This window comes from Macaca nemestrina, chromosome 17 (genome assembly GCF_043159975.1).
Source record: "Macaca nemestrina isolate mMacNem1 chromosome 17, mMacNem.hap1, whole genome shotgun sequence".
NCBI classification, from domain to species: domain Eukaryota; kingdom Metazoa; phylum Chordata; class Mammalia; order Primates; family Cercopithecidae; genus Macaca; species Macaca nemestrina.
In genome coordinates this window covers 6,908,784-6,930,605 of record NC_092141.1, presented here as the reverse complement: position 1 = coordinate 6,930,605, position 21,822 = coordinate 6,908,784, and the positions used below count along the sequence as shown (strand labels likewise).

At 44.5% G+C, this 21,822-nt stretch overlaps 1 protein-coding gene and 1 long non-coding RNA gene across 9 annotated transcripts; one reads left to right on the top strand and one right to left on the bottom strand.

The window, feature by feature from the left end:
* Nucleotides 1-13: 13 nt before the first annotated feature.
* LOC105472905 (uncharacterized) lies at nucleotides 14-15,068 on the top strand. Of its 4 annotated transcripts, XR_011615346.1 has the most exons (6): nucleotides 40-145; nucleotides 350-490; nucleotides 1,163-1,264; nucleotides 8,312-8,375; nucleotides 8,807-8,938; nucleotides 14,932-15,068. It is a non-coding gene; the product is annotated as an uncharacterized lncRNA (long non-coding RNA). The 4 variants fall into 4 exon arrangements; XR_011615345.1 differs by lacking the exon at nucleotides 1,163-1,264; XR_011615344.1 differs by lacking the exons at nucleotides 1,163-1,264; nucleotides 8,312-8,375.
* LOC105472910 (XIAP associated factor 1) lies at nucleotides 1,525-20,933 on the bottom strand. Of its 5 annotated transcripts, XM_011726510.2 has the most exons (7): nucleotides 20,429-20,912; nucleotides 17,983-18,118; nucleotides 17,175-17,231; nucleotides 16,488-16,683; nucleotides 14,864-14,949; nucleotides 6,632-6,973; nucleotides 1,525-3,912 (listed from the first exon to the last, which is right to left on the bottom strand). In XM_011726510.2, exons 1-7 carry the CDS (start codon nucleotides 20,458-20,460, stop codon nucleotides 3,856-3,858), a joined length of 906 nt encoding a protein of 301 aa, XP_011724812.2. In that variant the 5' UTR covers nucleotides 20,461-20,912; the 3' UTR covers nucleotides 1,525-3,855. The 5 variants fall into 5 exon arrangements, with proteins under 5 accessions (XP_011724812.2, XP_011724820.2, XP_024645953.2 ...); XM_011726518.3 differs by lacking the exon at nucleotides 17,175-17,231 and having other exon boundaries at nucleotides 20,429-20,919; XM_024790185.2 differs by lacking the exon at nucleotides 14,864-14,949 and having other exon boundaries at nucleotides 20,429-20,916.
* Nucleotides 20,934-21,822: the final 889 nt, after the last annotated feature.

Sequence of the window (21,822 nt, the reverse complement as noted above, 5' to 3'; positions counted from 1 at the left end):
CGCGCCGCCACCTGCAAGACTCTGTTCCTGCCCCCAGGTCTCAGTCCCAAACCTACAGTTGCCAGGTCAGTGGATCCCACATGCAGAGGGCCAGACGGGGCCCTGGCCAGGCGCTGGGAGGCGGGAGACTCGGCCGGCGCTCCAGGTGAGGATGGCATGCTCCTGCCCTTCCTTCTGCACGCAGGGAAGACGTTCAGCCCCAAACTTGGGGCTCAAGCCCGTTCAGTTCGCTGCCTTTCCCATTCTGACCCAGCCCCGGGTTTTTTTTTTTTTTTTTTTTTTTTTTTTTTTTTTTTAATCGAAGCCGCCGCAGCGTGCTCAGCCCTTGGGTCCACTTTCCTCCCTTTAGACAAGGCTCCCAAAGGAAAGCCTTAAGCACCAGACTTACCTGGGCAAGACAAAGCTAGAGAACTGCTCCCACCGTCCCGTCAAGGAAGATAGGAATACAGACACATCCATTTCGCAAATACGGAGACGGAGGTGTTGGAAGGTGAATAAAGTTTCCCAATGAGAACGTGTTGAAAGTGGGGAGGTGGGATTCGAACCCAGGGTTGGTCCACCATATCACACAGGTGCCAACCAGGGAGGGAAATCTAAAGACGTCCTACCCACCTATTTTCCTCCCCTAGCAGAGGCGGGTGCCCTAACTGGGTCTCCTCAAAGCCCAGGCAGAAAGGTGGGAGTGTGCCGTTTGCGGCTGGATAGGTTGCATCGCTAGGCTTCCCCCAGCCACTCTCCCTGCCTGAAGCCTTCGAAGCCGCCCCTCTCCACTTCACCTGGCCCTTACCCACTGTCCCAGCCTCGTTTCTTTCTCCCTCCCTCAACACCTCGTGCTCCCCTTTCCCTGAGCACTGCCCTCTTCCTGGGGTCCCGGGTGTTGCCATCCCTGGCCCTAGAAAACCAGGGCAGAACCCAAAGAAAGGTGGAAAAGCAGCTTTTAGAAAGGTGTTTTTATTCTTTGGGGACAAAGCCGGGTTCTGTGGGTGTAGAGTTCTCCAGGTTCTCCAGGCTGCAGGCCCCAGAGGTTTAATCAGAACTTTCAGACAAAACTGGAACCTTTCTTTTTTCCCCTTGTTTATTTGTAGTCCTTGGGCAAACCATTGTCTTTGTTCGAAAGAAGGAAAATAGTCCAAACATTTTTCTTTTAACTTATTTTTTTAAGGTTCGGGGGCACATGTACAGGCTTGTTATACAGGTAAACTGCATGTCACGAGGGTTTGTTGTACAGATTATTTCATCATTCAGATAAAAAGCATAGTACCAGGTAGGTAGTTTTTCGATCCTCACCCTCCTTCCATGCTCCAACCTCAGGTAGGCTCCAGTGTCTGTGGTTCCCTTCTTTGTATCCACGTGTACTCAATGTTTAGCTTCTACTTATAAGTGAGAACATGTGGTATTTGGTTTTCTGTTTCTGAATGAGTTCATTTAGGATAATGGTTTCCAGCTCCATTCCTGTTGCTGCACAGGACATGATCCCATTCTTTTTTATGACTGCATAGTATTCCATGGTGTATATGTGCCACATTTTGTTTTCTTTTTTTTTTTTTTTGAGGCAGAGTCTCGCTTAGTTGCCCAGGCTGGAGTGCAGTGGCACGATCTCTGCTCACTGCAACCACCACCTTCCAGGTTCAAGCGATTCTCCTGCCTAGGCCTCCCAAGTAGCTGGGATTACAGGCGCTTGCCACCACGCCCAGCTAAGTTTTGTATTTTTAGCAGAGACGGGATTTCACCATGTTGGCCAGGCTGGGCTCAAACTCCTGACCTCAGGTGATCCACCGCCTCGGCCTCCCAAAGTGCTGGGATTATAGGCGTGAGCCACCGCACCTGGCTGCCACATTTTCTTTATCCATTCTACCACTGATGGGCATTTAGTTTGATTCTATGACTTTGCTATTGTGAATAGTGCTGCCGTGAACATTTGTGTATATATGTCTTTATGACAGAATGCTTTAGATTCCTTTGGGTATATAACCAATAACGGAATGGCTGAGTCAATGGTAGTTCTTATTTAAGTTATTTGAGATATTGTCAAACTGCTTTCCACAATGGCTGAACTAATTTTACATTCCTACCAGCAGTGTATAAGCGTTCCCCTTTGTTTGCAACCTCACCAACATCTGTTACTTTTTGACTTTTTAATAATAGCTATTCTGACTGATGTGAGATAGTATCTTGTTGTGGTTTTGATTTGCATTTCTCTAATGAGAAGTGATGTTGAACATTTTTTCATATGCTTGTTAGCCACGCGTATGTCTTCTTTTGAAAAGTGTCTATTCATGTCCTTTTTCCACTTTTTAATTGTGTTGTTTGTTTTTTGCTTGTTAGCTTATTTAAGTTCCTTATAGATTCTGGATATTAGACCTTTGTCAGATGCAGAGTTTGCAAATATTTTTTCCCATTCTATAGGTTGTCTGTTTACTCTGTTGCTAGTTTCTTTTGCTGTGCAGAGCCCTTTAGTTTAACCATGTCCCATTTGTCAATTTTTGCTTTTGTTACAATTGCTTTTGGGATCTTTGTCACGAAATCTTTGTCCATTCCTATGTCCAGAATGGTATTGCCTAGGTTATCTTCCAGAGTTTTTATAGTTTGGGGTTTTACGTTTAAGTCTTTAATCCATCTTGATTTTTGCACCTGGTGTAAGGAAGGGGTTCAGTTTCAATCTTCTGCATATGGCTAGGTAGTTATCCCAGTACCACTTATTGAATGGGGAGTTCTTTCCCCATTGCTTATTTTTCTCTACTTTGTCAAAGATTAGATGATTGTAGGTTTGTAGCTTTATTTCTGGGCTCTCTATTCTCTTCCATTGACCTGTGTGTCTGCTTTTGTACCAGTACCATGCAGTTTTGATTACTGTAGCCCTGTAGTATAGTTTGAAGTTGGGTAATATGATGCCTCCAGCTTTGTTCTTTTTGCTTAGGATTGCTTTGGCTTTTTGGGTGCTTTTCTGGTTCCAAATAAATTTTAAAGCATTTTTTTTTTTTTCTGATTCTGTGAAGAATGTTATTGGTAGTTTGTTAGAAATAGCATTGAATCTATAAATTGCTTTGAGTAGTATGGCCATTCTAACAATATTGATTCTTCCTATCCATGAGCATGGAATGTTTTTCCATTTGTGTCATCTCTGATTTCTTTCAGCAGTGTTTTGTAATTTTTGTTGTAGAGATGTTTCATATCCCTAGTTAGCTGTATTCCTAGGTATTTTATTCTTTTTGTGGCAATTGTGAATGGGATTGCGTTCTTGATTTGGCTCTCAGCTTGGATGTTGTTGGTGTATAAAAATGCTACTGATTTTTGTACATTGATTTTGTCTCCTGAAAGTTAGCTGAAGTTGTTTATCAGATCTAGGAGCTTTTGGGCCAAGACCATGGGGTTTTCTAGGTATGGAATCATATCATTTGCAGACCGAGATGCTTCGACTTCCTCTCTTCCTATATGGTTGCCTTTTATTTCTTTCTCTTGCCTGATTGCTCTGGCAAGGACTTCCAGTACTATGTTGAACAGGACTGAAGTGCCTTGTTCTAGTTCTCAAGGGTAATGCTTCCAGCTTTTGCTCATTCAGTATGATGTTGGCTGTGGTTTTGTTATAGGTGGCTCTTATTATTTTGAGGTATGTTCCTTCAACGCCTGGTTTGTTGAGGGTTTTTAACATGAAGTCAAGCTGAATTTTATCAAAAGCCTTTTCTGTATCTATTGAGATGATATGTGGGTTTTGTTTTTAGTTCTGCCAAACCTTTTCTTTTAAAGCCCAACGAATAAAACCCATCACGTTTCACAAGACCACCCCAGCAAGCAGGCAGGAGAGCTAGTATTAAAAGTGAAATCTTTTGAATTTGTAGTACCTTTTCTTTTCCAAATCTAGCTGAAATTTCTCACTTGTTTTCCTTTCGATGAAGCTAACCACCGGCATTTCTCCTAAGAAATAGATATAAAAAAGTTTGATATGGTTAAAGTAGGAAGTGCTAGCTCCTAGAATATCTCTGGATATTGCTGTCCCTTGTTACAGAGCATGAGCCCTGCCCAAAGACTGGAGTGTAATGGCACAGAAATGGTCAGGAGCCCACTGAGCCAGGAGTACAGGAGGCTTGCAACAAAGTTTAACAGGGGCCTGTTGCTATCACTGGGTGGAGGGACAGATGGGAGAACACTCACACCATGGAATCCTAGGCAGCCATTAATAAAAATAAAAATAAGCCATATTGTTTGGCTTGTAGGGATTTCCTTGGGTATTGCTGAATTTACATTAGGATGTAAAGAAATGTTGGCCAGGCGTGGTGGCTCACGCCTGTAATTCCAGCACTTTGGGAGGCCGAAGTGGGTAGATCACCTGAGATCAGGAGTTCAAGACCAGCTTGGACAACATGGTGAAATCCCGTCTCTACTGAAATGCAAAATTAGCTGGGCTTGGTGACAGATGCCTGTAATCCCAGCTACTCAGGAGGCTAAGGCAGGAGAATCGCTTGAACCTGGGAGGCAGAGATTGCAGTGAGCCAAGATCCTATCACTGCATTCCAGCCTGGGTGGACAGAGCAAGGCTCTGTCTCAAAAAAAAAAAAAAAAAAAAAAAAAAAGAAAAAAAAAGTAAAAAAAAATGTATATAACAGGACTCCAAATGTGTATGTTTGTATGTGGTCATGTAAGAAATTGCTAAATAAAATACAGGGTGCCCCAGTTAAATTTTAATTTCAGCAAAACAATCATTGCATGGAACATACTTATACTAAAAGCAATTCTTTGTTTCTCTGAAATTCAAATTTGACTGACTGTCCTGTATTTTTATTTGCCAAATCTGGCAACTCTGTTATATAAGGATGGAGAAAATTGTGAAAGGAAATATACCAAATTGTGGGAGGCCAGGAAAAAAGGCACTAGTAACACCCCCAGCAAATATGAAATCAACGCATTTTTGTAAAATTATATGCTTATGTGCATACATAGATGCATAAGGAAGTTAAAAAAAAAGGTTTTGGCCTACTAAGTCTTTTGTAAGGAGCATGCATCATATACTTTTTTTTTTTTTTTTAATTTATTTATTTTTTTGAGACGGAGTCCCGCTGTGTCGCCCAGGGTGGAGTGCAGTGGCCAGATCTCAGCTCACTGCAAGCTCCGCCTCCCGGGTTTTTACGCCATTCTCCTGCCTCAGCCTCCTGAGTAGCTGGGACTACAGGCGCCCGCCACCTCGCCCGGCTAGTTTTTTGTATTATTTAGTAGAGACAGGGTTTCACCGTGTTAGCCAGGATGGTCTCGAACTCCTGACCTCGTGATCCGCCCGTCTCGGCCTCCCAAAGTGCTGGGATTACAGGCTTGAGCCACCGCGCCCGGCGGTGAAAAAGGCAAGTGGCAGAGTAATAGGTATAGTAAGATAGTATGTGCAGGAAAAGAAACGAGTAAAACCTTGTTTAGGTTTGTATACACAAAGAGCTTTGAAAAGATGCCCATAAGACTGTCCAAATTGGTATCTCAGGGTACGGGGTTGGAGAAGTAGGGTTAGCTTTGCTTTTATACTTCTTTATATGATATTATGTTAACTAGCTCCAACAAAATCTAGTACTTTTGTATTTTGAAAAAAAATAATTTTTTTAAAGTGAGGCATTTAGTCTGGAGCTTAAGAGCATAAACTTTGGAGCTATATACATGGCGACTCAGGCTGGATCCTGCCACCCTCTAATTGTATAGCCCTTGGGGAGCTACTTTACCTTATCACTAAAATGGGGATGAAATACATGCCTATTGTTTATGATGAAGATTATAAAGAGCTCTGCATTGTAACTGGCACACCATGGTTAACAACGTCTAATGTCAATTGTTATTATTACTAGAAAATAACCTAGGACAGGCGGGGCGCGGTGGCTCAAGCCTGTAATCCCAGCACTTTGGGAGGCCGAGACAGGCGGATCACGAGGTCAGGAGATCGAGACCATCCTGGCTAACACGGTGAAACCCCGTCTCTACTAAAAAATACAAAAAACTAGCCAGGCAAGGTGGTGGGCACCTGTAGTCCCAGCTACTTGGGAGGCTGAGGCAGGAGAATGGCGTGAACCCGGGAGGCGGAGCTTGCAGTGAGCCGAGATCACACCACTGCACTCCAGCCTGGGCGACAGAGCGAGACTCCATCTCAAAAAAAGAAAATAACCTAGGATGTAAAAATCAGGATATTCAGGGAGATGCCTACAAACCCTGATCTTCTTGAAGCAAACCTTGATCTGCTGGAGGTAAGCCACCGACTGGCTTAGGATCTTGACCAAGACATCTCATCTCTGGGCCTCACTGGCATGTCTACACCATGAGAGAGATAGACTGGGTATCCACTGCTTTATTCATTTACTCAACCGTTTTGGGGCACTTGCTGTATGTCAATCCCTGGCCTAGAAGCTAAAGACACAGAGATGAGGGACCTGGCTTCACCTTCAAAGACCTGGCTTGAGTCAAAGGTGACTCAGTTTCTCAGAGGTGATGCAAATAAACCAGGTGGTAAGTGCTACGAGAGAGTGCATTTGGGCACCCAGAGAAGCAGGAGTCAGAGAAAAGAGCCTTTTCAATCACAACATTTGTTGTGGCTTTCAGGTGTTGGATTTTTTAGAGACACTGTGCAGATGGTGTACAGCACGGTAAGCAGAAAACAGAGGCTGAGTACCTGATGTTGATTTAGGATCGGCAGGGGAAGCAGGATGCCACACTGAGAACATCTCCTTAGAATGTCATAGGCTGTTCTATCTCCTCTAGGGGAGCTGGTCCTGGGTTTGGGCGCTGACATCAAAAGTGGATCCAAGGTTTTGTTGTTGCCTCTTGGTGCTTTCTTTGATGAACTTTCAGAATGAGGAGGAAATCTGTTTATACTAATTGTCTTCGGACGAACATCTTTCTTCATCGTGGAGGTTTGATTTTCAGCAGCTTGACTTGGAAGAGATGAAGGAAGAATTTTTGGCTTTCCAACAGGAAAGCATTTCTTAAACTCTGAGTCCGGACAACATTTACCCTGCAATTGTGAATAATATATCAAATTTTAAAACGACTTCAGCTTTAATGGTCAGAAAATACAGTAGACTAGATAACACAAAAATTCCCACTGTAAACACTGTTATATGCTGTATAAAATGTGACAGACATTCAATTTAATAGCTGGCTTTGCGGGAAAGAAAGAAAATTTTGCATTCCAGGAATGAAGGTCTGACTGGTTGCTATGGTTTGAATGTGTCTCCTCCAAAATTCAGGTGTTGCCAACGTGATGGTATTAAGAGGTGGGGCCTTTAGGGGTGATTAGATCATGAAGGCTCCTCCCTTGTTAATGGGATTAGGGTCCTTATAAATGAGGCTTCATGAAGCATTTGGCTCCAGCCTTCTACTCTTTTGCCTTCTACCATGCTAGGAGGCAGCAAGAAGGCCCTCACCAGACACCAAATGGTAGGTGCCTTGATCTTGAACTTCCCAGCCTTCAGAGCTGTTAGAAATAATTATCTGTTCTTTATTATTACCCTGTCTGTGGTGTCCTGTTATAGCAGCACAAATGGACTGGTTAAGCACAGGAGTTGACACTGGTTATGGGAGACGCGGGGTCAATTTTGTAACTAGGGGCTTGGATGAGAGGAAATCCCATTCACACAGGAGGGGAATTGGAAGTAAGACTCTATTGACCCTGCATAAAACTGGAAGCTTTAAAGGGTAAATTGTGGTGGGTAAGAGGAAAAGTATCACCTAATGAGAAAAGGAAAGTGGCAAGGAAGCCTTTCTTTCTTGGGCCGGTATTTGAGTGTGGAGAAGAAAACTCATGCCCCTGAAAACTCAAAATCACAGGTCCATGCCATTCCTGTGTTTGGCATTAGGATTTACTTTAGCCTCATGGTCTGGGAATCCCTGAGCAGAAGAATTAACACAAACATTGAGATGTCTGGCAGAAGCAATCACAAAATTCCTCTGGAGGGACAAGAGCCTCAAAATAGGTCATAGAGGATCCTCATAGGTAGAGTCCCGCCACATAAAAACTCACAATCCAAAATTACAAACACACAGGGAAGCAATCCACCTTGAGTAAGAATCACAGACACAAAAGTAGTAAGATTAGCCTCCAAGAAGTTCAGGTTATGCAACTATAGGATAGAGACTGTAAAATAAATTAATAAAAAATGGTTAACTCTGGGAAAAGAATAACATCTCATGAAAAACAGAATAGGCAAATTAGAAATTTTCTAATTTGTAATTAACAAATAATAACTTTATATATTCATGTGATATTTTAATATATGTATATATTGTGGGATGATTAAGTCAAGTTAATTAACATATCCATTACTTCACATACCTATCTTTTTTTTTGTAGTGAGAACAAAAATAGGCAAATTTGAAAGAAAGATAAACTGAACTTCTAGACATGAAAAATGCAGGTATTGAATCTAAATGGATGGGCTAAAAACAGCAGATTAGATTTGGCCAAGAAAGAATGAATGAACTTGGAGATAATTTGAAGAAATTACCCAGAATACAGGAGATAGAAATAGAGAAAATATGAAAGGTTAAGAGACATAAGGCTATTAAAAGGGGAAAGATTACATGAAAAAAAGAGAGACATGAAGCTAGAATGAGAATGTTTAATACACATGTGTTATGTTCCAGAAGGAGAGTTGAGAGAATGTGGGAGAGTTGGGGAACGTTGGGAATTCAAAGAGATAATAGATGAGAATTTTCAGACGTGATTAGTGATATAAATCTTTATATCAAGGAAAGAGAAATCCTGAGCAGGAGAAAACAAACACATTTGAGTACATTGTTCTGAACGGAATTAATAAAAATAAATCTACTCTTAAATACATTACAGGTAAAAGGCAAAGAGGATCTTGAAATCAACCAAATAAAAAGATTACATACAAAGGAATGGCAATTAGGCTGAAAGAAAATACATCAACAGCAATAACAGAAGTGGGACAGCAGTGAAATAATCTACAAAATGGTAAGAGAAAATAGCTGTTAATCTAGAATTTGATATTCAGCTAAACTATCATTCATGAATGCAAAAAACAAAAAGCAGATTTTCAGGCAACTGAAGATTTACTACTCAAGGTTCTTGGTGAAGAAACTGCTGAGATGTGTTTCAGGAAGACAGAAATCTTACCCAGAAGGAAAGCTTAGGATCCAAGAAAGAATGTGAGCAAAGAGAAAGGTAAACTTGCGAGTATATCCAGCCGGACACAGTGGCTCGTGCCTGTAATCCTAGCACTTTGGGAGGCCGAAGTGGGCAGATTACATGAGATCAGGAGTTTGAGACCAGCTTGGCCAACATGGAAAAACCCCATATGTACTAAAAATACAAAAATTAGCCAGACATGGTGGCACACCCCTGTAGTATCAGTTACTCAAGCGGCTGAGGCAGGAGTACTGCTTGAACCCTGGAGGCGAAGGTTGCAGTGAGCCAGGATCATGCCACTGCACTCCAGTCCAGGCAACAGAGTGAGACTCTGTCTCAAAAAAGGAAAGAAAAAAAGCAAAAACAAAAAACCTGTGAGTATATCTAAACAGGCATGAGTTACATAAATAACAACAATAATCACTAAAGAGGGGTAGTATGAAAGCAAAATGAAACAAAATTCTGGCAGCATTTTCATGTAAGATAGGAGTAGAGGATGAGCATTAACATGTTCTCAAATTTATATACTGTTTGTAAGGAGAGTAGAGCTAATGACTAATTTTAGACTTTATTAAGTATTCATATTAAAATGTTAAGGATAACTACTGAAATGATAGAAACAGAATGTAAAATTGCTGAATCAGTAGAAAAGAAGAAAGAGAATAAAGAAATCTTGCTCAATCCAATAGAAGACAAGGGAGAAGCAAGCAGCAGCAGCACCAGCAGTAGTAATGAACAAGAGTGGTAAATGCAAGGCCTCAAAACAATTGGGGAAAAATTATTGTTAATGTCATTGAGAGTGATAAAGGCATCGTGATTAAGAAAATGACTGTATTTTTGAGATATGAAAGAATGATGGTGAAATAACAGGATATCTTGGATTTGCTTTAACATACTTTAGAAAAAAGAAAACAGAATAGTTCAAGTCTGGAAAACTTTTGATTTCCACATGTTAACAGCTATTTTCTCTTAGCACTTTGAAGATTATTCCACTGCATACCCACTTCTATTATTGCTGTTGATATATTTTCTTTCAGCCTAATTGCCATTCCTTTGCTTGTAATCTTCTTCTTTACCTTTGCCTTTTATCTGTAATGTATCTAAGAGTAGATTTATTTTTATTAACTTTGTTTAGAACAACAACTGTTGTATCTGGGAGTGAATACATGAACGTTTATTGTATTAACTTTCTACTTTCATATTTGTTTGAATTTTTTTGTAATTAACTTTATTTCTTTTATTTTTACTGGACAAGTAATAATGATACATGCTTACAGAATACAGAATGATCTTCTGTACATGTATACAATGTGTAGTGGCCAAATCAGAATTGTAATAAATTTTTTTTTTAATTAAGATGGTCAATAGATTCTATAGCCACTCGAGCTATCATTTTCAGACATATAAGGTCTTAAAAATTTGCCTCTCATGCTTTCTTTCTCAAGAAACTATTTAGGATATGTTCTATCAAACAAGGAGTAACCTAAGAAAGAGAAAGATGAGACCTGAGATTTGGGAATCAGAACTCCAACCGTGGAGAGAGTGGAAGAAATTCCAGACCAAGAGCTAATCATCAAGCCTGGAGAATCACATGCTCCCAAAATGAAATGGATAGACTATCTGATGTGTTTAGTTGTACTCAGGGGAATTTTCATATCTGCTAGAGAATATTAGGGATGATTTAATGATAAGTACCTAGAAAGTGAAGCAAATGAAAAACTGAAGCAATTATTAAGTCCAGGGAAAACAAAAAGTTGTAGGAGAAAGCACACATAATCACAGTTCATGTGGAAAACCATTTATAATGTTTATGTGGTTATACTAATGTAATATTGAATATTTATTTAACCAGAATGAGTGAAATCAATAAATTGAAAGGATGAAATGAAGAACTTTGGAGGTATGTGTGTGGGATGGGTGGTATAAAAAAGTGAAATCTATATTACTAAATCCTTATGAGTCAACAGGTAATATCTAAAATTGGAAAAAATGTAAGAAGGTTCTTTAGACATATGAAGGTGATTACTGGAAGAAACAGCTAAAAGTGAAAGTAGAGTATTTGTGTGTGGGGAGTAGTTAGCATGAAGGGGAGCAGTGGGGCTTATAGTTTTACTGAGGTGGTGGGAGATAATTAACAAGGGCCATCATAAGTAAGTAAATTAGATAATATGTTAGAAGTTGGCAAATGCTATGGAAAAAAAATAATAGAAGAAGGTAAGGGGGTAGTAAATATGTGATGGAGAGGGGGTTGCAGTTTTAAATAGGTTGTTGTGGTACATCTCCTTGAGCAGGTGCCATCTGGGTAAACACTTGAGAGAAGTGAGAGAGTTAGCTCCTGCAATAAGGTGGGGAAGGTGAAGAGGTAGCTTCCAGCCAGAGGCAGTAGCCAGTGAAAAAGCTCTAAGGCATGGTATGCTCAAGAAACGATCAGGAGGCCAGTAAGCTGAACAGGAGTAGTACGTGAGATCAAAGAGGTGATGAGATAGGAAGGGAGGCAAAGATGACATAGATCTCTAAAGTCACTGTAGTTTTGAGTTTGCATAAAATGGGGCAAGAATCAGTGCAGATATCTGAACAGAGGAGCCAAACAATCTGACTTGTATTTTTCAGGGATCACGTTGACCACTGTGATGAGAATAGACTGCAGGGGGCAAGGTGAGAAGTAGGAAGACTGTTTAGGAGACTGCTGCAGCGTCTGGGCTAGAGAAGATGATGGTTCATATCAGCAACATGGAGGGAAAGAGAAATCGAGAGTGAAACTGAGATTTTGGCCTGAACGACTGGAAGGATAGAGTTGCCATTAACTGAGATGGGCCAAGCTGTGGCAGAGAGGATTCCATTTCAGATGTGTTACATTTAAGATGTCTATAAAGCATTCAAGTGAAGATGCAGTAAATAGTAATATACAAATCTAGAGTTTGGGGAGAAAAGCCTAGACTGAGCTATAAATTTGGAAGTGTCTGACTACATATGGCATTTTTAAAAATCAGGAGGTAGAATGAAATAAGGCAGTGAATATAGGTAGAGAAGAGACCAGAGACTAAGCCCCAGGGCCCCTCAAAATTAAGAGGTTGGGGAGGTAGAGAATGAGAGACCACCGAGGTCATTGAAAACCATAATAGTATGGTACCCTGGAAGCCGAGAAAGTACGTTAAGGAAGAGGGAGTGATGAGCAGTAAATGGTCCCCATAAATTGAGAACTGAGAACTGAGCATTGGATTTAGCAATGCAGAGGTCATTGATTTTGACAAGAGTAGATTTGGTTACACTGGAGGGCAAGACTGGAGTGGGAATAAGAATGGGAGAAGAAAACATGGAGGCAGTGACTATAGACAACTAGTTCAAATGTTTTTCTGAGGAGGGCAACAGAGAAGCAAGATAGTAGCTTGTAGGAAATGGGATCAGAAGTATTACGTGTTTTTCTGGTTTTAGGTCATGTTAATAAAAAGTTAAAGACTGAAAACCACAAACCACCTAGTCTACATGATTTCAATCCTTAATTTTCAAAAATTAAAAAAGAAAATTATTTTCGTGCAAGGCCAAAGATTCACCACTGACATATACATACTCAGTAGTGGTACCCCTTTAAAAACTTACTGTAAGAAATGTTAGGACGTCCTAGCCCTGTTGCAGGACAGAGAGGGGAGAATTGCTGGAGCAGTGTAGCGAAAACCTTGTGTGACCTTGTGTAGGCAGAAAGAGAGGATATAGTATACCAGTAGGAGGAGATAGGCTTTAGATGGGCACAAAGCAAGTTCCTCTATGGTTAAGAGGTGGGAAGGCAAAGTGAGTGAGTGTGGATGCTGCAAAGGAGATAGATCTGGTGTTGGCTGGTCATGGATGTCTTCTTTTCCTGAACGAGGAGATAAACCATTATCCCCATTTTCCTCCAAAGAAGAAAGAAGCTCAGAGAGGTTACACAGCCAGTAAGGGGCAGAGCAGAACTAAAATTCAGAGTTTCTGAGCACAAATCCAGTTCCATGTGTACTGGAGCTCCCCACCTCCCGGCAGCCTTCAAATAAGTATGTAGGTAGGGGCCTTGGTTGCCAGGCTGAACATTTGAAGGGCAGTAGTCAGCTTTACTCTTGTTTGGGTGCTCACCAAGTATTTTCTCATTCAAATAGAAGACATGGACCACTTGTAGCATCGAATAAACATCAGTACTAAGGAAAACAAGTCAGTAGGTGATTTCCATGTTCAGCCAAGGCTGAGAATCCCGTGGCTGGGGCAGCGCATCTCAGACTTGACATGCCTGGGAAATCATGTGACCCTGCATATTCTGATTGAGCATTTCTAGGGGGAGGGCCTGAGAGTCTACATTTCTAACAGGATCCCAGGTGATGCTGATGCAGCTGGTCCACAGACTGCACTTCAAAAAGCAAAGAGCTGAAAGGTGAAAACAATCCAAATTTTATCAACAAGTAGAGAAACAAAATGTGGGATGAAAAAGGCCATTAACATTGGGAAGCCGAGGAAGGCGGATCACCTGAGGTCAGGAGTTTGAGACCAGCCTGGCCAACATGGTAAAACCCCGTCTCTACTAAAAAAAAAAAAAAAAAAATATATATATATATATATATATATATATATATATATATATATATATAGCCACTGCACTCCAGCCTGGGCGACAGAGTGAGACCCTGTCTCAGAAAAAAAAAAAAAAAAAAAAAAGGGCCATTAAAAGGAATAAAGTGCTAATACACACCACAACTACAACACGGGTAAACCTTGAAAATATTATGCTAAGTGAAAGAAGATGGTTATATATGACCACATAGTATATGACTCCATTGATGTGAAATGTCCAGAATAGACTAATCCATAAAGATAGAAAGCAGACTAGTGGTTGCCAGGAACTGGGAAGATGAGGGAATGGATGGTATCTGGTAATGGGTACAGGATTTCTTTTTGGAATGATGAAAATATTCTAGAACCAGATTGCACAACACTGTGAACGTACCAAATGTCTCTACAGCGATGGCAAATTTTACATCATATGTGGTTTACCACAACAGCAAAAACAAACAAAAAAGAGCAAAAAGCTGGATCATCTCTGTGGTTTGTTTAGTTTTGATATTCTGTAGTTTTAGGAACTGAAGTGTTCAGAAAGGTAAACAACTTTCTGCCCAAGGAGAAGAGTTCTTTGGAGAGAAGTCTTGGTAAGTTTCCCAAAGGGGAAATGCTTCATTCTGTGCAAAAGAAGGGAGCAACTTGGCACAGCAGTGCACTAAAAGGCACTTAGGGCTATGGAGGGAAGAGCCTGTGAGTGTTCCCAGGCAAAATCAGTCAGTCAGTCAATCACATAACTGCATCTCTACAAAGTCCTCTTTTTGCACCAAGCCCTGAAATCAGGAAAATGGAAAAAGTCATTCAGTTTTGTAGGAAACTCACAGTCTGACAGAGAAGACTCCCACATGGGACAGAAAGCAGTAGGACAGGCCCTATTGAGGACCAAATTGCAATGTCCAGGCCGTGAAGGTTGGAGATGGTCAGAGGTGATCGGGGGGTGTTGAGAGTGGTAAGGGAGGCCCCTTTGAAGGGCTGGGCACAAATGAAGACCAATTGTGTGTGCTTTATTAGCCTAAACGAGTCACTAAAATATCTTTTTGAACAAAGCAAAAAATAAATATAGGACCCTTTAATACTCGTGCTATGTAAAATTGGGCCCAGAGTCTGCCTTTCCTGTGATACTTTTCAGAATGTGGATGAACTATTGGCACCACCAGAACATTACTAACTGCTACTCACCATATGGTGGAAATACTTATTTTCTGGACTCATTTGGTTGCAATAATGACAGTAGATTTCCCTTTCAGGAGCTGAAATTCTTTCGCCTGAATAAGCAGAGAAACAACACCACCTTGTCAATGGCTAGCCCAGCTCTCCCACACCTGCCTACATGGCCTGTACTCATGAGCGTGAACTGACCCCCGGGCCTGCCTGGCCTCGACTTTTCTGCGCTGCCGGCATCCTTGACCACACAACTCGTGGCCGAGTCATCCACATCATTTCCTTTACGGCCGCAGATGTGCACTCAGGGCAGCAGCAACCCTAATGGATAGACATTTTCCTGGAGCAGGACTGGTTTCTGAGGCGATGAATGAAGCTGTAGCTGCGGATGCCAACCCACTCCAACCTGACTGCTCTTTCATTCCACCAGTTTCCAGCCTCTGTGATCAGACCAGGTGTTGGTTGAACACATCTTTGTTGATGGTGTTGAAGCTGTGTTGTGTTGTGTTGTGTTGCACTGAAGTTGTGAAGATTGTGTTTGATTCTGTTGAAGTCCAGCCATGCTGGGATGAAGGAAATGGACATGACTCTCACACTTTTCAGGTTTGCATTGGCCAGTTTTGCCCTTGGATTGATTGTTTATCAGGAGAGGGTTATGGACTGGGGAGTTTTAGACTCTCTCCCATGTTACCAAAACAACCAGCAAATGCACCAAAGGATCTATCACACTGATGGTTGTGTGACAGTAAATATACCCTCATAAAGAGGTGAGTGAGTCAAGTGAACATAAAATGGTACCAGGGAGCCAATACATAGGCCCCCAGGCCAGGAGCTCTCGCTAGCTCCCTTCTGGCCATTGCTGATAATGGAAAAAGCCTTAGATTCGGTGCCAGGAAATGTGGGAGTCCAGTCTTATTTCTGCCTCTAGCAAGCCCCTGCTTTATTCTGTGTGTAGGTTTCTCATCTATAAAAGGATGCAATGGATCTCTGCCAGGCTAGGATTGTGCTGGAGGCACTTAAAGAAAGCCCCCTGTTTCCTAGGATTCCCCATGGTCTCTCTTTTCTTTTCTTTTCTTTTTTTTTTTTTTTTTTGAGACAGAGTTTTGCTCTTGTTGCCCAGGCTGGAGTGCAATGGTGTGATCTCGGCTCACTGCAACCTCCGCCTCCTGGGTCCAAGCAATTCTCCTGCCTCAGTCTCCCAAGTAGCTGGGACTATGGGCGCCCGCTACCACGTCTGGCTAATTTTGTATTTTTAGTAGAGACAGGGTTTCTCCATGTTGGTCAAGGTGATCTCAAACTCCCGACCTCAGGTGATCTGCCCGCCTCGGCCTCCCAAAGTGCTGCGATTACAGGCATGAGCCACCCCGCCCAGCTTCTCCGTGGCCTCTTTACTCAACTCTGTGGCAGCCAGGCTCTAGCCCCGGCCTCCTGGTCTCCCTGGACCAGTCATTTGAAGACCACAGCAGATACACAGGAAGGCCACCCTGAGGCATGGTTTAGAATTAGAATAGTCAGATGAATTGAGATCTATACAGCAAATACACTGTCATCCGTCCTGTTGAGAGCTTCCTTTCCTTGCATCCCATCCAGGAAAGGCTCTGGCCCTTGGAACGTCTCTCTTCCACCCCAGTCGTGTGCTCACCTTTCTTGAGCTGGGCCTGTTCACTCCGACAGACATCTGTGTGCTGCGCGAGCATTCGGCGCATGATGAACTGGCCACAGCCTGGGCAGAGCTCTGTCCGGCTGCCGCAGAAGGACTCGTGGAGCTCCAGCTTGCTGAGTTGCATGTCCAGTTCGCAGAACTTACACTCAACAGGGCGCTCCTGGCACTCATTGGCCTGTGGGAGGGAGCAGGAAGGGCATGATCACTGGCCTTTTTTTTTTTTTTTGAGACAGAGTCTCACTGTGTCACCCAGTCTGGAGAGCAGTGGCTTGATCTTGGCTCACTGCAACCTCTGCCTCCCGGGTTCAAGCGATTCTCCTGCCTCAGCCTCCTGAGTGGGTGGGACTACAGGCATGCGCCACCATGCCCAGCTAATTTTTGTATTGTTAGTAGAGACGAGGTTTCACCATGTTGGTCAGGCTGGCCTTGAACTCCTGACCTCGTGATCTGCCCACCTCGGCCTCCCAAAGTGTTGGGATTATAGGCACGAGTCACTGCACCTGGACGATCACTGGCCTCTTTGACTGTAGGCAGATCAAGGACTTGTGCCCATCTCCCTAGGGAATTGCGGCCAATACGAGAAAGCAGATGAGAAGGGCCAGAGTGGGGGACTGCCCTCGGGAGATCTGAGCTCTGTTGGACTCATGGACCACATGGGGCTCTTACCTCATGAAACTCCAGCGAGGACTTCTGCATACTCTGCTGACACATCGTACACCCAACCTAAACACACACACACACCAGATGTGGGTCCACCCAGCACCCAGGGCCTGCCCCACATCCACTTTGGCTCACAGTTCTGGGTTTCGGTCTGTGAACTCCTACAGGGCAGGGATCCGGTGTGCCTACCTCAGTCTCTCTCTAGCACCCAGCCCAGTGTTCAAGAAGTGGTTTGTCAGACCAGTCTGAGTTGCAATGGCTGCCTGAGCTTGAGTATCTCCAGAGAGACAGATCAGGGGCCCCAGGAGGAATGGACATGGAAAGGCGGGAAATGAAGCTCAACCTGACTGCCTTCCAGGGCCTTCCTTTTTCACGTCCTCTCTTTAGAGATCTCAAGAGAACAGCCAACCTTTCCTGAAACCAGAACCTCTTGCCTGTGCCAGATCCATAAGCCTATAGGGAAAGGATTGGAAATGGGAAAACTGGAGGTAGACTCAGATTAGCATGAAAAGGCAGGATTAACATTTCCTTTCCACGGGGCTTCGTGTGGAGGGGCTGAATGACTTCCCATGACCCTCAAGTGAGTCTCTGCCTGGGGGACTGGACCCTTGCCTTAAGTCCCCAGCCCTCGCTCCAACTCCCAGACCCCATCTCTCCTGCAGGGAGGACTGAACACTCACCTTGACTCCCGGACCCCATCTCACCTGCAGGGAGGACTGGGCCCTCGTCCCCCGACTCTCAGACCCCATCTCTCCTGCAGGCAGGACTGCACCCTTGCCCCGATTCCCAGACCCCATCCTTGCCACTTCCTCACCTGCTGGTGCTCAACCTTGCAGTGCTCCTCCATGTTTTTCCTGGAGACAGGCTCCTCACACTCCGGGCACAAGACCAGGAACCGCAGGCAGTGAGCCTCATGGAGGGCGAAGTGGGCAGAGGCTACGTGTCTTTTGCTACAGGGTCAAGGTGGGGGGATGGGAAAGCAGACTTATTTTCAAATTATAAAACATGGAGCTGTATTTCATACCCAGGGCTAGATCTCCAGAGGCCTTAAGCACTGAACATGTGATGATGATGACCTCCTGCCCCACACTCCCTGTGTGGGTCCAAAACCAGAACAGTGGGGCAGCATCGAATAAGAATAAGGACGTTCTGCAGAGCTATTACATTGCTGGGGCGGGGCATGGGAAGGAGCAGGAGGGAGGAATTACCAAGGGGCACGGGGGAGGTTTGGGGGTGATGGTGTTTTATGGATGTGTATAACATAGGCCAACACTTACCAATTATTACCCTTTAAAATGTGCAGTTTATTTGTAGGTCAATTATACCTCTATAAGGCTGTTTTTAAAATGAAACATTTCACTTTAAATAATGTAAACAATGAAATTATTTCAATTTAAACAATTCGAGAGAAGTGCCAAATTCTCTTGAATCTTTTTTTCTTATTTTCTGGTGCCCCTGTTTGGTCCACAGTGTTAGGAACACAGCCCTGCTAGGCTCATGCTTCCTGCCAGGGCCATGTCAACTTCCAGAATCTCCAAAGCGAGAGCTTCCCGTCTCTCCTGCCTCCAGGTTCACCTGCGCTAACTCACAGAGACTCCGAGGTTCTTCCCAGAGACCACAATGCAGGAAGGGTTCTGAGCCTCCCACTTCCTGGGCAGGGCGTTTTTCTCCAACCATCCTCTTCACCAAGAAGCGCCCCCTTTCGGCTGGGCGCCGTGGCTCACGCCTGTAATCCCAGCACTTTGGGAGGCCAAGGCGGGTGGATCACCTGAGGTTGGGAATCCAAGACCAGCCTGACCAACATGGAGAAATCCCATCTCTACTAAAAATACAAAATTAGCCAAGTGTGGTGGCTCACGCCTGTAATCCCAGCACTTTGGGAAACCGAGGCGGGTGGATCACCTGAGGTCAGGAGTTAGAGACCAGCCTGGCCAACATGGTGAAACCTCATCTCTACTAAAAAAATACAAAATTAGCCGGACGTGGTGGCGCACGCCTGTAATTCCAGCTACTCGGGAGGCTGAGGCAGGAGAATCACTTGAACCCGGGAAATGGAGGTTGCAGTGAGCTGAGATCGCACCATTGCACTACAGCCGGGGCAAAAGGAAGCGAAACTCCATCTTAAAAAAAAAAACAAAAAAAAACGAAGAAAGAAATAAATGACCCTTTTCACTTCCATCAACTCTTGCTCGTGGCAGTTCGGGAGAAGGGAAATGGGGACCAAGGCTGCCCTAGCAGGGCTGCGTTCCTAACACTGTGGACCAAAGAGGGGCACCAGAAAACAAGAAAAAAGATTCAAGAGAAGTTGGCACTTCTCTCGAATTGTTGAAATTGAAATAATTTAATTATTTACATTATTTAAAGTGAAATGTTTCATTTTAAAAACAGCCTTATAGAAGTATATCTGACCTACAGATAAACTGCGGTAGCCATAAAGGCCCAGAGGACGAGAACAGTTGCATGCCCATGTCCCTGGCACATGGGGCGTGCCCCGAGAGGGACTGTCAAAGCCTCACTCCTCTTGATGTGAACAAGCTCTTTGCTTCTGCTCTGCCCAGGCAGCGGGCACACAGGCGGCAGCATTTTGCCTTCCTCTGTTCTCTCTCCTCTGCCTGGCCTGGTCCCTTCTCCCCCTGCTCCTCCTAGGCTGGTTGAGAAACCAGAGTAGTTGAAGGGTCTGGCTGGAGCAAAGCTCTCCGGGGAGGGTCCCACTCAAGTCCCTGCCACAGGTAGGGAGCTCTGAGAATGGGGCTTTTCCACGGGTCAGATTCCGCCCCCGCCCCCGCCCCGCCCCGTTAGAGGTGTGGTCCCAGCCCCCTGCTCTGTCCTCCCTGCTCTGCCCCACGGCTCCCTTTCAAGGAGGGTGAGAGTAGTCCTGGAGAATCTCCGTGGGACCCTTTCTTTCACAGACTGGTGTGAAGGTCAGAGTATCAGAACCCCAGATTAGGACCCAAGGTCTCACAAGTATGAGTAGCCCAGCTGGGACCACTGGCCGGGCTATTTGTCTTCAGAACAGTCCCAGGAAGCCTAAAATTTGGGGGGAAGGGGCTGCAGTGAAGTGGAGGTAATGCTGTCCACCCTCGCCCAGAGATTATCACGTTTAGACCCTCCTACCCTCGGGGCCCACGGTCTCCAGCTGCTTGTCCTCCTAAGTGTTTTTATGCCGGAACTACTTTCTCCTCCCTTCAGAAACAGCCCTATCTCCTCGGCGTTTCTCCCTCACCAGCCGGGGTCTGCTGCTGGAGAAAGCGCTTTCTTACCAGTTCTTGCACACCGAGAAGTCTCCTTCCATGTTCTGCTCTCTGGAGTCTTTCAGTTGAGTTTCGTTTCTTGCAGGCAAGGAAACAAAACTGAAAGTCTTCCGACGGCCCAGCCCACAGCTTCAGGGAGGGAGGAGATCCTACCCTCAGAATTCTCGGCTCAGGATTCCCCGTTGATTCCTGTGGCTGGACCCTCCCAGGAAGCCCCTCTACAGCATGGCCAGCACCTGCTGCCGCTCTCTGCGGTCATTCTTTGCTGCTATCACAGGGAGCCTGAGGCCAGGCTTCTCCTGGGCAGCAGCTTGTTCGCTTACCCTGGCTGACTGGCTTCGCTCTGTCTGGGTCTCCATCCCTTTTCCAAACCATCCACCTCCCACCCTTCTCCCCCATCTCCGGCTCCCTTCTGCTCCTCCCTCTGCAGGAAAGAGGGAACTTGCCGTGTTGAGCTTGAATGCTGTTCCCTAAAAATGGCTCCTGGTCTTGAGGCGGTGAGGACTTCGCAAACAGCGTCCAGGGAGGCTCTGGGGATGCAGGGTAGTGTGAGCCCAGACCCAGTCTGGTGTGTATCCTCCCCGGGGCCCTTAGAGTTTTTGCAGATACTAGAAACAGCTGTGCTTACAGAAGGACTCTAAACAACGTCTGGAGTGATGACAAGCAGGCCCAGAGAATTCCCGAGGAGTCTGCCAGTGGGGTGGGTGCCGCCTCTCTGAGGAGGGTAACAAAATTAAGGGAAATGTCCAGGCAGGGCTCCAGCTTCCAGGCAGGCTCTAAAACTCAGGCACTAAATGAGAAGCAGTGCGTGGTGGTACTGATGATCACAGCGATAGGAGGGAAGCATGAAGGACTGCTTCGGCATCGTCTAGGTTCCAGGCACCATTCTAAGCATTAGGTAGGCATTGTCTTCGTTTTAATCCCTCAGGTAAGCATGGTTGATTCCATTTTCCTGTGGAAAACAGAGGCAGTGACAGAGTGAGACTCTGCCTCAAAAAAGAAAAATGAAAAGAAAAAAAGAGAAAATGGAGGCAGAGAGAGACTAGGTCAATCACTCAACATCAGAGCTGGGATTCACACCAGGTTGATCTTATTCAGGTGTCTATGTACCTAATCAAGACCCCGTCCACCTCATTTGACAGCTGGTTGGGGTAGGGAGCACTTAACCAAGAGTCAGAGACTGAGGTTTGCATCTTATCTTGTTCCCTTCCTCACTGGCTAGGCAAGCTCCTTAATCGTTCTGACCCTCACTGCCCATTCCTGTCTGTCTCTGGGCAGTCTGTGAATATTAAGAATGAAAAATAAGCAGGTCGGGCGCAGTGACTCATGCCTATAATCCCAGCACTTTGGGAGGCTGAGGTGGGTGGATCGCGAGGTCAGGAGACCAGCCTGACCAACATGGT

Excerpts from the sequence above, each read along its gene's own strand:
- LOC105472910 (XM_011726510.2), bottom strand. The coding sequence starts at position 20,460 with ATGGAAGGAGACTTCTCGGTGTGCAAGAACTG. Across the intron at positions 16,684-17,174 it reads CCTCGCTGGAGTTTCATGAG|GCCAATGAGTGCCAGGAGCG; the intron begins GTAAGAGCCCCA and ends TCCCTCCCACAG. Across the intron at positions 3,913-6,631 it reads CGATCCTAAATCAACATCAG|GAGAAATGCCGGTGGTTAGC; the intron begins GTACTCAGCCTC and ends TCTATTTCTTAG.